This window comes from Papaver somniferum, chromosome 9 (genome assembly GCF_003573695.1).
Source record: "Papaver somniferum cultivar HN1 chromosome 9, ASM357369v1, whole genome shotgun sequence".
Taxonomy (NCBI): domain Eukaryota; kingdom Viridiplantae; phylum Streptophyta; class Magnoliopsida; order Ranunculales; family Papaveraceae; genus Papaver; species Papaver somniferum.
In genome coordinates, this window is record NC_039366.1 from 7,665,805 (window position 1) to 7,680,764 (window position 14,960).

Below are 14,960 nucleotides of genomic sequence, written 5' to 3' on the forward strand. Positions count from 1 at the left end.
GAAATATGAACAAAATCAGCATCCTTCAGTTAAAAACACACACAAATAAGGCCAGGTTTCAAACAGTATCCTCTTCTCAACTGGCTGGAAATGACAAAAGTTGAGAACATAGCTAACACAAGTTTTACATAAACCGTTTAAAACAGTGAGACGAAACAGAACCAAACCTGTTATCCCTGACCAATAATGTACTCTAAGGAAGAGAATTCCTGGTGCTAAATTTGTCGTTAACAATCATGAACAAATGTCATGCTTGCTTAATTATCTGGTGTTTGGATTTAAGCTCAACTGCACAATATTTGTCATGGAAGAAATAACAGTAAAAGAAAGATATAGAAATGGTAAAAGATTTAGTATCATTTATTAACATTTTAGCACACGACCATATTTAATTTTTCCACATACAATTAGCGACTCCCACTGCAACCACATCTACTAATCTCCAATACGGGAACCACCATTTCTGTTTCTTGAGAAGCAAAACAAAGAATAGACCCCAAAATCCAACTGCAAACCCCAAGGAAACTATAGCATACAGCAACAACTTATCTTTTGCATCCTCTTTATCATCTTCATGACCTTCATTTGGAGAATTCCCATCAGTAGCGTCAGTTCTCTGATCAGCCTCGCAAGTATTATTTGTGTAGAAGCCACACAACAAACTGTTTTTGAGATATGCTGAACCATCTCCACTCAATGTATCAAAGTGTGGTCCTCTTGGGATCGTACCACTCAAGTTATTGTAAGATAGGTTCAATCTCCCAAGAGAATTCATTGATGGTAAAGAGTGTGGGATAAGTCCAGTTAATTTGTTGAAACTCAAATCCAAGGATTCTAAACCATTCATGCTTCCAATACTTTGTGGTATAACGCCGGAAAAGCAATTGTGTGATAAATTAAGTGTGGAAAGCCCTTTCAGTAGACCAATCTCTTCTGGGATATTGCCTTCAAGATTGTTACACGATAGATCAATCCCAGAACTATATGCATACAGTTTCTTAAACTGTATCATGATCCCTTTGATCACCATCTGCAATTGCAAGTCAATTCTTGAACTTTCTAGCTCAGATGTAGTATCAGTTAGCAAAGATGCATCGTTAGGTCTACTTCTTAGCATCTTTAAGTTTCCTATTTTCCTAGGAATTAACCCGTTTAGATTATTCCCCGATAAGTCTAATATTTGGAGTTTTTCCAAATGACTGAACTCTTGAGGGATTGACCCATTGAACTTATTTGACCTTAAGGAAAGAATGCTCAATCCGCTAGGCGAACCCAATGCACTGGGTATACTGCCTTCGAAGTGGTTATTTGCTAAGTTCAGAACTACCAACCCTGGAAGCTTACTGATGATGTTAAGAGGAGTACCATCCAGAATGTTGTCATTTAGTTGAAGATATGACAATGATTTTAGTAGTTGAAGCTCATTTGGAACATTTCCCGTGAGGTTATTGTTGGCGAGGTTTAGAGACATAAGATTCCGCGAGTACCCTATACTAGTAGGTATAACCCCGAAAAGTTTGTTGTTTGAAAGGTTTATAAAGTCAGGATTAGACTCTGAATCTCTTGAACATATGGAAAATGGGATCGAACTTGAAAGTTCATTGCCAGCTAGATTGATGGAATAAAAACTAGAAAGTCGTTTTCCATAATCCGTTGAGATTTCACCAGTGATATTATTATATGATACATCAAAGGATGTTAATGCATAGTTATCAAAAGCTCGTGGTGGAAGAGGCAGTCGACCATGAAGTTTGTTGTCTGACAGATCAAATTTTGTGAACCTGAGTTTGGAGAAACAAGTTGGAATAATTCCAGTTAGGTGATTATGAGACAAGTCCAAAGACATTAGACTACTCATTTTACAGATTAATTTTGGTATGAATCCTGTTATCGTATTATTACTTAAATCAAGTAATCGAAGAGAATACATTGATTTAAGATTAGATATTAATTTGGGTATGGAACCTTGGAGATTATTTCCAGACAAGTCGAGCGTCCTTAAGAATTTTAGATTAGATATTGATTCTGGAATGGAACCTTGGAGATTATTTCCAGACAAGTCGAGCGACCTTAAGAATTTTAGATTGGATATTGATTCTGGAATGGAACCTTGGAGATTATTTCCAGACAAGTCGAGCGACCTTAAGAATTTTAGATTGGATATTGATTCTGGAAAGGAACCTTGGAGATTATTTCCAGACAAGCCGAGCGTCCTTAAGGATTTTAGATTGGATATTGAGGAATGGATATAACCTGTTATTGAGTTTGAAAAGAGGTCGAGAGATCGCAATTGTGAAAGATTGTAGATTGAAGAAGGTAAAGACCCTTCAAACCGACAATCCGAAGCATCAAGGCTGACCAATAATGGCGCATTGGAAATTGAGTCCGGGATTGATCCACTTGCATTAGTAACTGATATGGAAAGTCTTTGAAGATTAGGCCATTTATGTTGAAACATTCTAGTTAGATCAGGACGAAGATTAGAATTAAAACTCACATCAAATTTTGTAAGTTGAGGAAGAGAAGGAACTGAACCTTGTAGTCCACAATCAGATAAGTCGAGAATAGAAAGTGAAGTTAAATTGACTAGCTGTACTGGTATGTGGAAATTTAGATCATAATTTTCACTCAATGTGAGAGAAGATAGACGAGAAAGATTGTAAAACTCATGGGTGGGAAAATCTGTGCTTGGTAGATTACAATCACTGAGATCAAGAATCCTAAGATCAGAAAGATAGGAAATTGATTCAGCAAAATTCTTTTCGGAAGACGCCGCCTCATGTAAATCAATGCCTCTCAATCTTAAGACGTTCAGATTTACTAACCCTCTTAACCATTTTATAGATGACAATTCTAAGAAAGAACCAGTAGATAAGTCGAGGTATCGTAAGGACGATAAGTTGGTTAATGGTGTCGAAACTGGACCAGAGAAGTTTGAGTGGGAGAGATCAAGATGCACGAGTTTCGTGAGAGCATAAAATAGAAAGGGGATTTTTGATTCCTCAAAATTGTTGAAGGCAAGATCAACATACTCGAGATGACTAAGGTTGACAAAGGAGGAAGAGAAATTACCTCGCAATGCAGTATTTGGCTGTGGTGGCACATCGTCAAGGTCTGTGTTGCGGAGGTTTATGGAGATAACATGAGATGAATCACCGGAACATCCCACTCCTTGCCAATCGCAACAGTTTCGATATTTGTTGTCATCTAGCCATGAAGATAAACGATTCGCAGGGTCCTCCAATGAGAATTTGAAATCAAGGAGTGCTCTTCTTTCCTGTTCATGGCAAGCTAATGGGCAGTGAGTGATGTTAATTAATAAAAAGAGCAAGAAATGTAGAAAGAGTGAATTCATGGCTAACTCTAACTCAAGTGTTTGCTGGATGAATGGATGTGCAGAATGGCTTCGGTATAAATAAAAACAGCAATTCATTGGATTTTAAGCGTAAGAACTCCAGCTTGTTCAATTATCCCAAATCATTTTGAATTTTCCTTCACAACGACTAGAGCTTGACTTGGAAACTCATCAGTTAGCTAATTTTTCTTTGTGCATGTCCCAGCCCATGATTGATGTGTTTGTGGAATTTTCTTTTAGAGATAAGATTTGAGATTCCCGTGGACATGGTAGAACTGCAGGTGGTGAAACGTGATCCACACACTGGAGACTTAACAGTCTGTTGAGAAGTCAGGTTCAATCCTAACACTCATCAAATATAGACACAACAGCCTCAAACTGAAAGACTAATCTAGCTATACAGTCAACCTGTGGTTGTGATGAAAGAAAGACTAATCTAACTATTAGTTTGACTTGTAGAACTGCAAGTGGTGAAACGTGATCCACACACTGGCATCCGTGAGGTTCAATCCTAACAGTTCAAAATTAATGAATCTAGCCCCACGTAAGTCTCCCAAACTGGAGCCAGTTTATCAAGAGACCCCAGATGTGGGTTCTTAAATTACACATCTGCTTGTCATTTTCTGTAGAAAATGATTTGCATAGATCCAACTTGTTGAATTATCAGAATCAAATTGATTTTTTTTTAATTTCATTGACTAGGCTAGAGTGAGCTTGCCTTGAAGAACTGCAAGTGGTGAAACGTGATCCACAAAATTCAGAGCAATTTTCATCTCCGAACAAAAATGCTAGTCGAGAGTCATGACTTCATCTTATGGTCCAGAAAACGAGACATTGGGGGACGGACTAAAGAGTAAAAGCTAGATCAAAATCAAATCCCAGACTATATTTGGTTTGGGACCAAGACCAAACTCAAATGTAGTCGAGCGAACGTATAATGTACGTTTGTTAAGCGGCAAAGTTATGAAGTACGCTTCATGGGAAGCGGTTGTATATTCCTCGTTCCATGGTGAGGCGAAGTTATAAAATACGCTTCGATGGAGCGTTGGTAACATGTACGCCTCATGACAGGAGTAGGTATTAGGTTCGCCCCTGTGAGACGAACAATAAACATTCGCCCCATTTAAGCGTTAGTATAGTTCACGCCTCATTGCAGGATGTGGTAATAGGTTCGCCCAAATAGTGATCAAACCATGTAAGGCACAAACCAAGAATAGTGGAACACAGTGGCTGCAATGATAGCGATATAACCAACCAAATGGGTAATGCCAACAAAGTTGGCAGGAATTTCTGACCATTTTAATCTGAGAAGTTTTTTGATGGGGGCGAAATCCGAAGGGACAAATGATATGTTGACACATGTCTTTGATTCCCATGAATTCTGTTTCCAAAAATACCAATAACAATTAAGAAAACAAGTTTTCTATCCAAAAATACATCAATCAATTCTTTATTATATAAAGGAGAATGGAATATAATCAAAACATATTCAGTCTGATATAGTACCTGATCTATTGCACGCACAAAATAAAGGAGAATGCAATATGATCAAAACATATTCAGTCTTATATAGTCTGATATTTTTGGAGAATTCTTTATTATATCCAAAAATACATCAACCAATTCAAATATGATCAAAACATATTCAGTCTGATATAGTACCTGATCAATTGCACGCACAAAATAAAGGTTTGTTAACCGAAAGTCTACTAGAGGATTGTTAAAATGCAATATTTCACGAAGAATTTGATGGCCCTTTGCATTGGATTCTCTTTGTATCTTTTCTTGATTCTAATAATTTTTGGGTGTTTAGATTGGATATTATATATTCTTTTCGAATTATTTGTTAACTGTTGATATTCATTTTAAGTTCACTTGAGTTCTCCTCGAGTAATTGTGTCAAAAAGACTAGGACGGCATTATTTGCGCTTAATTTGTTTGTTCTTTTTTATGAAATAAAGTCTACTTCTTTTCTTTGTTTAATACAGTGCAACGTTCAACGGGCTTGATATGCAACATGTGCACCAATTTTAGGTGTCCATTGTTGGGTGCAATAATCAAAAACAAAGAAAAATCAAATAAGCAAAAAGTTATTGGTACTTAGCTCCTTTATAGTGGAAGTGATTGCTTTGACGAAATGAACAAGCTCCCCATATCTCCACAACAACAACAGGGCAAATTTTGAAAAACAGAGTGAGTCGCGTGTCCAACACGCTGTTCTTAAGACATTAGCGCCCGGCTACACTCAAGAGTGATGCTATAGCCCTCATAGGACGGATATCTCCAGGATAAAACACCCTAATACACCTACTACTAGCATATGTAGTAGATGCTCAACTTGAGCTTGGAAACTCCGAAAAAACATTAAGGAAACTCGCGAATGCAAAAGAAAGCAATACAAAATATTTTTCCTTGGGGGTCTCTCTAAAATATATAGAATCCCCTTGGGGGTCTCTCTAAAATATAGAGAAACCCCTTTCCCATGTTTTCTCTTAGGGGTCCCTCTTAAAATATAGAGCAACCCATTTACCATATAGGGGTCCCTGTAGAATATAGAACAACCCTTTTTTTTTCATTCTTTTACAAAAGAAGTGAATTTGTTTATATAATTGACAAACTCAAGTTAAGAAGAGCTCCTCCCCTATGTGGGACTAAAAATCTTATATAGTTTCTTAAAAACAACTAAAGAGTGAAAACTCCACTATGTGGGACTAATAAGTTTTCATTCACAAAAGAAACACTAAATTAAAATCTTTAAAAAGTATTTTTATTAATAGTTTTTCCAACAATCCCCCACATGAATGAAAACTCAATAAAACGTGAAAAACACAGATAGATCTTGGTAAATCAACAATCCAATCTCACGACCCGAACTGACTGAACAGACAGACAGATCGTGCATGTTGAATTCATACTAGCCATTTCAACGTCCTCTCCTTCACACAGTAGTGTGTTGATCCCAGGGTCATACTATGGATTGCATAAATCATAATAGTATAGAGAGCTTTCATCTTTAGTTTCTCACAAGTGAGACTAAAGGTTTCTTTCACCAAAGTGAAAAATCATGAACTAGTGAACCCTTAGTGACCCTTAGGTCCTAAGAACTAGTAATACCAAGACCATAAAAACAACATAAAACTCATTTTCTCAAAATGAATTAAAAATAGATAAAAACGAAAAACAGGAAATACCACTATAGGCAGAGGTGTCCATGAGGTCTTGAACCTTTGCTAGTGAGAGATTACCGGAACTACTTGCTAGACAGTGAACGCGATGTCTTGAACTGCTAGCGTTTGGTGTAATCCGCGATAATAACCACGCATGATATCTCCAAGGTTGCTGCCAAGCTCGTGCCGTTGTGTCCGTTTTGGCCCTGGACTTATCCTGTTTCTCAGAATGCTCTAGAGAATCAGCTCATATTCTCATAGGAAGCGACCCACTTCCCCATTCAGATAGGTGAATTCCATCAAGAGTGTTTACTGCTACACCCCACTTCAATCTTAAATTGAAACTATAGAACTCATTAAGACTTATTAAAAAGTCATCCTCCACATGCAGTCACACTATCACGTCTACACCATAGGGAAGGGACAGAGAATGAAAATCTTGATAGTGTTTACCTTTACCCACCACAAATTAGTTTCTCATTCGAAACCTTGATCATGGGATCTCCAGTCAGCAAGGTTGAGTATCCTTCATGGTAAGTTTATATATGAGCTTAAGCCCCAACCCCCTCGATGCATTTTTGACTATCTCTTTGTACAAACCTTTCGTCAAAGGTTGCGCGAAATTCTCCTTGGACTTTAGCCAATCAATGGAAATAACGCCGATTGAGATTAGTTATTACTTAGCTTTAACTATTATAGCTTGGCTAACACAATGTATAGATATAGCTGGCACAGGCCTATGCCAGAGAGGAATGTCTTCTAAAAAGCATCTTAGGCACTCGGCCCTCTCTCGTGCTTTATCTAACGCAATACTCTCAGATTCCATAATGAATTGAGCAATATATGTTTGTCTGAAAAACTTCCAGAAACAAACCCTCTTGCTAGAGTGAAAACATATCCACTGGTAGACTTAGACTCCTCTGAGTCAACTATCCAGTTTGCATCACAAAGTCCCTCAAGGACAACAAGATACCTTTCATAAATAAAACAAAAGGTAATAGAGTATTTTAGGTACCATAATACTCTATTAAGCGCATCCCAATGCTCTTGTTCTGGACTACAAGTATATTACTTAACTTACTCACAATATAGGCAATGTCTGGACTCTTACAGTTCATTAAATTCATCAGACATCCTATAATCTTGAGTATTCAAGTTAAGATATTCCATTACTCTTATTTTTCTCGAATCTACAAGAAGAATCGTACGAGTAAGGCATGCTTACAATCAGACTGATTGTATCTCATAAGCACAAATTCAACACAATGAGAATGACTAAGACTATAAATGTTAGATTATCTTCTAATCCTCATCCTTATGATTACATCAATAAGGTCTAAGTCTTTCAAGTCAACGTTATCATTCAGCGTTGTTTTAGTGGAATTAATTATATCTACGTTTATATCAAGTATAAGCATATCATCAAATACAAGCATACAATCACAGGCATCCTTAACAAGTTACTTGCAAATATACTTGTCAGATTCATTACCTTAAATCCACTACTCATTATCACATGATCAAATTATCATGTCACTGTTTACGTGCTTATTTGAAAACAATACAAAGATTTGTTCAACTTGCAATCTTTGTCTTCACAACCTTTCACTACAAAGTCCTCAGGTTGGTCTATGTAAATTTCTTTATCTAATTCACGGCTTTATAAATTTGTATTAACATCCATCTGATGTATCTCTAAGTTGTTTATGGAAGTAATAACAATTACATCTCAACGGAAGTAATTTGTCACATGCGAATTAGAATCAAGGAAATGTACACCTACTTTTAGTTTATATCCTTTAGATATCAACCTAGCCTCATAATTTTTCCACAGTTCATCTATCTTACGTTTCCTCTTAAAGACTCATTTACATCCTATGGTCTTACTTCCCGGAGGTAAACTAGCATGATCCCAAGTCTGCTTCAGACGGACTTTGTCCATTTCACTAAATGAAGCTTCTTAGCAGAGTGGGGTTTCGGTAAATTTATGGACGAAGCTATATTTTTGGGTCCTCTATTTTAGGTTTAGGGATGACAACCTTAGCCAAACACCCCCACACTTTGAAGTATGCATAATAAGGTTGTCTACCTTTCCACAGTTCATATGGAGTTTTATCTGATCCTTTAAAAGGTACTCTGTTTAGGATATAGCATGCTGAGAGGACAACTTCCCCCCACAAGTTCGAAGGTAATCCTGAACTAATTAACATGGCATTCATCATCTCCTTAAGGGTACGGTTATTACGTTCAGCTACACCACTCGACTGAGGTGAATAAGAAGGGGTAACTTCGTGTATTATTCCATGTTTTACACAGAAATATCCTTTCGGAATTTTATACTCACCACCACGGTCAGACCTAATGGTTTTAATGGTAGTATTCATTTGGTTTTCAACTTCAATTTTATACATCTTAAAGGTTCTAAGGCATCATCCTTACCTCTAAGCAAATATATATGAAAATACCTAGTACAGTCGTCTATAAAAGTAACAAACCATTTCTTACCACCTCTAGTTTGAACCGGATTCATGTTAACTAGGTCCGAGTGAATTAATTCTAAGGGTTTAGAATTTCTATGAACATTTTCCTAAAAGGTTTTTTTATCATATTTTGATTCTACGCGAATTTAACTTTTGTGTTCAATATCCAAATTAAAATTGGGTACGTAGCCTATGCTATCCAGTTTATGCATTGACTTATAATTTACATGTCAAAGTCACACAAAAGAAAGCACAAGAATCAACTATGTTCATTTTATCAGATTTTCCTTTAAGCTTATAAAGACCCTAAGTCTTATAACCGTCGCCTAAAAAATCACTTCCCTTAGTTACAACAAGTTTTCTAAATTCAGTTAAGATCTTCAATCTTTTACCATCTACAACATAAAAAGATACAAGATTCTTGCATATGCCCGGAACATGAAAACTTCATTCAATGTGAGAATATTACAGATATGAGCTTCTGCTCGACCTTTTCCTTTTATGCAACCTATGTTGCAGATGAGTTACTCATATAGAGTGTCTCGACATCCCCTATCCTCTAATAGGAGGTGAACAGGTCTCTTTTTGAGCAAGCATGCTTAGTGGCTCCAAAGTCCACCCATCAATATCTCTCACATTGGTTATTAAAATAACTTCCGACATCATGCCACTGAACTCGTTCTAGTTTGTTTCAACTAAATTAGCATTAACTTACTACTTATTAAGGTTTTTACGTTGTCTACAATTTACTGCCATATGGCTAGGAATTTACAAACATAAAAATCACCCTTAATTAAAGTAATGCTAGATTCAGGTTTACGAAACATACCTTTATTATGAAGACCACACTTAGTGTTGCATTCGATGTTCTCACCTTTTCCATCTTTGGAAGATTTGTTTCCAACCACATGCGGCTATTAGCCATGTCCCTCGGAGAGGACACCTTTATTCACAAATCACAATTCCAAATCAAAAAGTAAAATATGAGTTTTGAAGATAACATCTGTAGGGCTGGCAATGGATAAATATCCGCCGGATATTGGCCATACCGATAAGGTTAAGGTTAAGGGTTATCGGATATCCGATATCCGATAACATCCGACGGATATCAAAAATCCAATTCGATAAGGTTAAGGTTAACCTATCGGATATCGGATTTTTATCCGTTAATATCCGGTTTTGTTGGACAGAAGCAAAATCTGAAATTTAACGGAATTTTCAAGTGTTTAGCTTAACTGAAAGACAGAAAAACCCACACAAACACTACTCCAGTGTCTCAGTCACATCACACATGAAGAAAAAAATTACAAACACCCAACCAAACAGTCTGCAAACTGAAGTACACAACAGCAAAAGAGAAAAAACCATGTCTTCTTGTACATAGACTTAACAATAATGTCAAACAACTTGCTAGTGATGATCTTCCTTGGATGCCTGGTTATATGTTGTATCATTGCATCAACTTCATTCGATGACTTCCATATCTGCATTCACAAACAATCAATTAGAAAAGAAAAACAAATAGTCTTAAACATGAGAGACATCTTCTACACTGTAACACCAAAAACTGAATTCAAAGCAGTTTAGGTTCTCATATTATTGGTTGTTCCAGTACTGGTCTCCGCGGAGTGTTCATGTGACGGAAATGGGGAAAAACGAAACAAAAGAGAAGCAAACATGGTTTATACTAGCAACAGGGTTTAAACGAAACAAAACGAAACAAACAAAACAATATATTCTTTATGATAAAAGCGCATTTGCAGGTGGAGTTATACTAGCAACATGGTTTATACATGTTTGTCCATACTCATGCTACTCATGGTCATGCTCATGGTTATGCTTTCCTTGGTTGTTGCAGAAAATGAAAGATTCAATTGTTGTTCGATCAGCTAATGGTACATGATGCATCACAGAAAAGCAAAGGAAAAGAACTAAGCAAAGGAAAATAAGATTTACCCGCATCAAAGAAGCCTGGCAGCCAATCACTTAAGCATAGAAGTGCTTGAACTAATTCTGGACTTAATGAAGATCTGTGTGTTGTTAGAACCCTTCCACCATCGCTGAACATTGACTCTGATGCTACACTGGTCACCGGAACAGCCAACACATCCCTTGCTATCTTCCACCAACTCAATATATCAAAATTGTATTCATCTTGGGGTGACACAGTTGGAATAATTGGTTCTTCTAAGTACGTCTCTAACTCAGATTTTTGAACATCATATTCATCATTTTCCAACAGAAAAGTAGCATAATCTGGGTTAGTTGTACCTGGGCCTCTTACATCGAGAGACAGAGTTGCTAAAGAAAGCAGGAGCTGAAGAGTTGCTAAAGAAAGCAAGAGCAACACTTTGATCTTCTTGTTCTGGCTGTTGGGAAATTGGTTGACTGCAGCTTGGAGTTCCAACTCTATTGGATGCTTTTTCACTTTGAGACATTCTGAGAACAACGACAGCCCAGAAATAAACACACAGTTCATGAGTTCATTAATGTACATATGACATAAAAAGGGATTAAACAGAAACAATCAATTAGAAAGAAAAACAAATAGTGATGCAGACAAACAAATAGTGATTCCAAATAGTATAAAAATGAAAGTAGCAGGGGCAAAATCTCACAAAGATTTCTTGAAATCAGTTGACATATTAACATAGAAATGACAAAATTAAACTAAAAGGAAGATTAAAATTCCTTTGGAGCAACAACAATATATAACAGCTTAAGGGTATCGTTGGTTGATATAAAATTGATAATCAATCAAACAACTCAAAACCCTAAATTCAAATCAAATCGAAAACCCTAATTTCATCTGAATTCAGTTGTAATGAAAAAGATAAAGAAGAACATGAATACATGATTGATTCTAACAGTTAAAAACAGATATATTCAAACATCAAACATGCAAATACACAATCGATTTGGGGAAAAAAAACTAACTTCGAAACAATCGATTAGATTCATGACTAATGACTTACTTCTTGAGTGAGAGTCTCTGATCATCAATATTATCGACCAAATCACGATCAAATCGATCACTCAGTCCCTCTCTCTCGATCAAATCACGATTCACGAATATCTTTCTGAGTTTTCTGTGTTAGAGAATGACAAAAAAATGAGTAACACTAAAGAGTCTGAGACTTTGATTAGGTTATTCTCCCGACAGATAATACCTAGGGGTAGGAAATTACAAGTACACCCCTAGGCTATCGGGTATCGGATATTAACCTAACGGAAGGACCCCAATCCGATTCCGATTCCGATAAGAGGTATTATCCGATAACTTATCGGATTCCGATATCCGATATGTCGGATTAAATCCTATAGGATGTCGGATTTTCGGAAACGGATCTCGGATTTCGGCTATCCATTGCCAGCCCTAAAGATCTGGATATATACACTTCGTTTGAATCAGCGTTTCAAAAAGCTCATGGTTACCCCACAAAAATTAATTTAGTTAACTAATGTGTTAAGATTGTTGGGTGCAATAATCAAAAACAAAGAAAAATCAAATAAGCAAAAAGTTATTGATACTTAGCTCCTTTATATTGAAAGTGATTGCTTTGACGAAATGAACAAGCTCTCCATATCTCCGCAACAACAACAGGGCAAACTTTGGAAAACAGAGTGAATCGCGTGTTCAACACGCTGTCCTTAAGACATTAGCGCCCGGCTACACTCAAGAGTGATGCTATAGCCCTCATAGGACGGATATCTCCAGGATAAAACACCCTAATACACCTACTACTAGCATATGTAGTAGATGCTCAACTTGAGCTTGGCAACTCCAAAAAAACATTAAGGAAAATCACGAATGCTAAAGAAAGCAATACAAAATATTTTCCCTTGGGGGTCTCTCTAAAATATAAAGAATCCCCTTGGGGGTCTCTCTAAAATATAGAGAAACCCCTTTCCCATGTTTTCCCTTAGGGGTCCCTCTTAAAATATAGAGCAACCCATTTACCATATAGGGGTCCCTGTAGAATATAGAACAACCCTTTTTTTTTCATTCTTTTACAAAAGAAGTGAATTTGTTTATATAATTGACAAACTCAAGTTAAGAAGAGCTCCTCCCCTATGTGGGACTAAAAATCTTATATAGTTTCTTAAAAACAATTAAAGATTGAAAACTCCACTATGTGAGACTAATAAGTTTTCATTCACAAAAAAACACTAAATTAAAATCTTTAAAAGGTATTTTTATTAATCGTTTTTCCAACATCCATTTGATTAACGAAACCCCAACAGAATCAGGTCAATCATTAGATTTTGATACTGAAAAAAGTTGAATTGTATTTCACAAGATGGCTTCCCGAGGACTTATCGGTGTTTTAGACAATTTGAGAAGACATATTTTGTTTCAAATGGAGGGATGACAAGTTTTGGATAACCTTCTTACAAAAACGTGTTTTGGTTCAGATGTAGGGAAAACAAATTTTGTTTAACTTATTGACCAAGGTAAGAGCGGTTTAAAAATTTGACGTTATTGAAGTTTGTATAAGTAGATAATGTTTCATGCTTTGTCGATTTTACAAGACCGGATGTAATAAAGGGTTACGTTGACTTTATTTCTTCAGTCTCCCAATCATGGAGGAAGCACCAAGTTCATTTACTGATGAATTTTCTCGGGAAAGGAGGATTGGGTTTACAAAGGAAGTCTATATTCAGGAGAGGTATGAAATGTGCTTTTAGAGAAACCATCTTTCTTGTCTTCCATTAATTGCTTGACAAAAACTTGTTCTTCAACCTATCGGGCTTTCCTTCCATTCACAACTTGCTTTAACTTTTTCTTTCGCTTTAATTCATCTAATTTTCTTACCCGCTAGCTTTTTCTTTCGTTCTATTCCTAAGTTCAAGATGCGATGTGTCCCTAGTGTTGCCGTCTCTTCAATTCTATGCAAGGAAGTTTCAGTTGTAGAACATGCCTGTTGGATTAACTTCAACATTGAAGCTGAGATAGTCTCCAACAAGTTTGGTTAGAATAGGGAAAGCCTAGCATGTATTCCTAAAGAGAATTAGGTACTAACTAGTTCTAAGAAAAGGAAATTCATGTAGTAAAGGAATGAGGTTAGGAAAAGGAAATCCTAAATCCTATATATATGAATCTCCAAAATTGTGGTTGATCATATGAGCAAGATTAGAGATTTGTGTTTAGTTTTGAGAGATTTTCTAAACATTAATAAAGAAAGCTTTGTGTTTAGTTTAGAAACTGCCTCACTACTAACAATTTTTAAACGGATTTTCAAGTCCGCTCTGATCATTTCATTTTTTTCATGAATGCAACATTAAGTCCAGCTACATCATCTTTTCCAAATTACTCCACTCCTATCATTTCCTAAAAGGTTAGAGTAGAAAGTAACGGTACAAAATCGTGCACGGCGCTTACTCAAACGCCAAGAAGTTGGCTCATGATACTCAATTTCCATGACCCTATTCTTTGAGCGGAAAATAACAAGGATCGTCATCGCTTGCAGGCCACCGAAGAAGCTCTGTCTTTTCCGAGTCCGCTCGTCTTTCTTTATAACAAAAAGACCCCAAAAGCGACACATGGCGTTACCATAATAATTTTGATTTGTAGTCCAGACACATCATCGGGAAAGACACCTTACCATCAAATATTGCCATGTCATTGCATAGTCATCATGTCTACTGGTTATCTGTAGTATACTCTCTAGACACGTCTCTTCACATAGATCTCCCATAATAGCTATTGGAGAAGACACTATAACCTATAACCGATACTGACACCTTACTATCCAAGAGGACACTGTTTGCAGAAGACGTGTGTTTACTTTCTCTTTCTTTCAGCAGTGAGAGACCCAGCAATTCAGGTGACCGATCACTGGAACACACAATAAGAAGTATGCATTCATCCATTTGATAAGAAAACTACATCAATAGCAATAATTGTGGAGACCTTGTGCAGGATGATTTTATCTATGAGCAGAATTGTAAAAGGGG

At 36.6% G+C, this 14,960-nt stretch overlaps 1 protein-coding gene across 2 annotated transcripts; it reads right to left on the bottom strand.

Annotated features, from left to right (window-relative positions):
* Positions 1-337: 337 nt before the first annotated feature.
* Positions 338-3,641, bottom strand: LOC113310549 (receptor-like protein 56). 2 transcript variants are annotated; one of them, XM_026559256.1, is made up of 3 exons: positions 3,363-3,557; positions 3,073-3,277; positions 338-1,030 (listed from the first exon to the last, which is right to left on the bottom strand). In XM_026559256.1, the coding sequence occupies exons 2-3, from the start codon at positions 3,103-3,105 to the stop codon at positions 389-391; spliced, it is 675 nt and encodes a 224-aa protein (XP_026415041.1). In that variant the 5' UTR covers positions 3,106-3,277; positions 3,363-3,557; the 3' UTR covers positions 338-388. The 2 variants fall into 2 exon arrangements, 1 of the variants encoding a protein (XP_026415041.1); XR_003341203.1 differs by lacking the exon at positions 338-1,030 and adding an exon at positions 1,694-1,781 and having other exon boundaries at positions 3,363-3,641.
* Between the last annotated feature and the right edge of the window lie 11,319 nt (positions 3,642-14,960).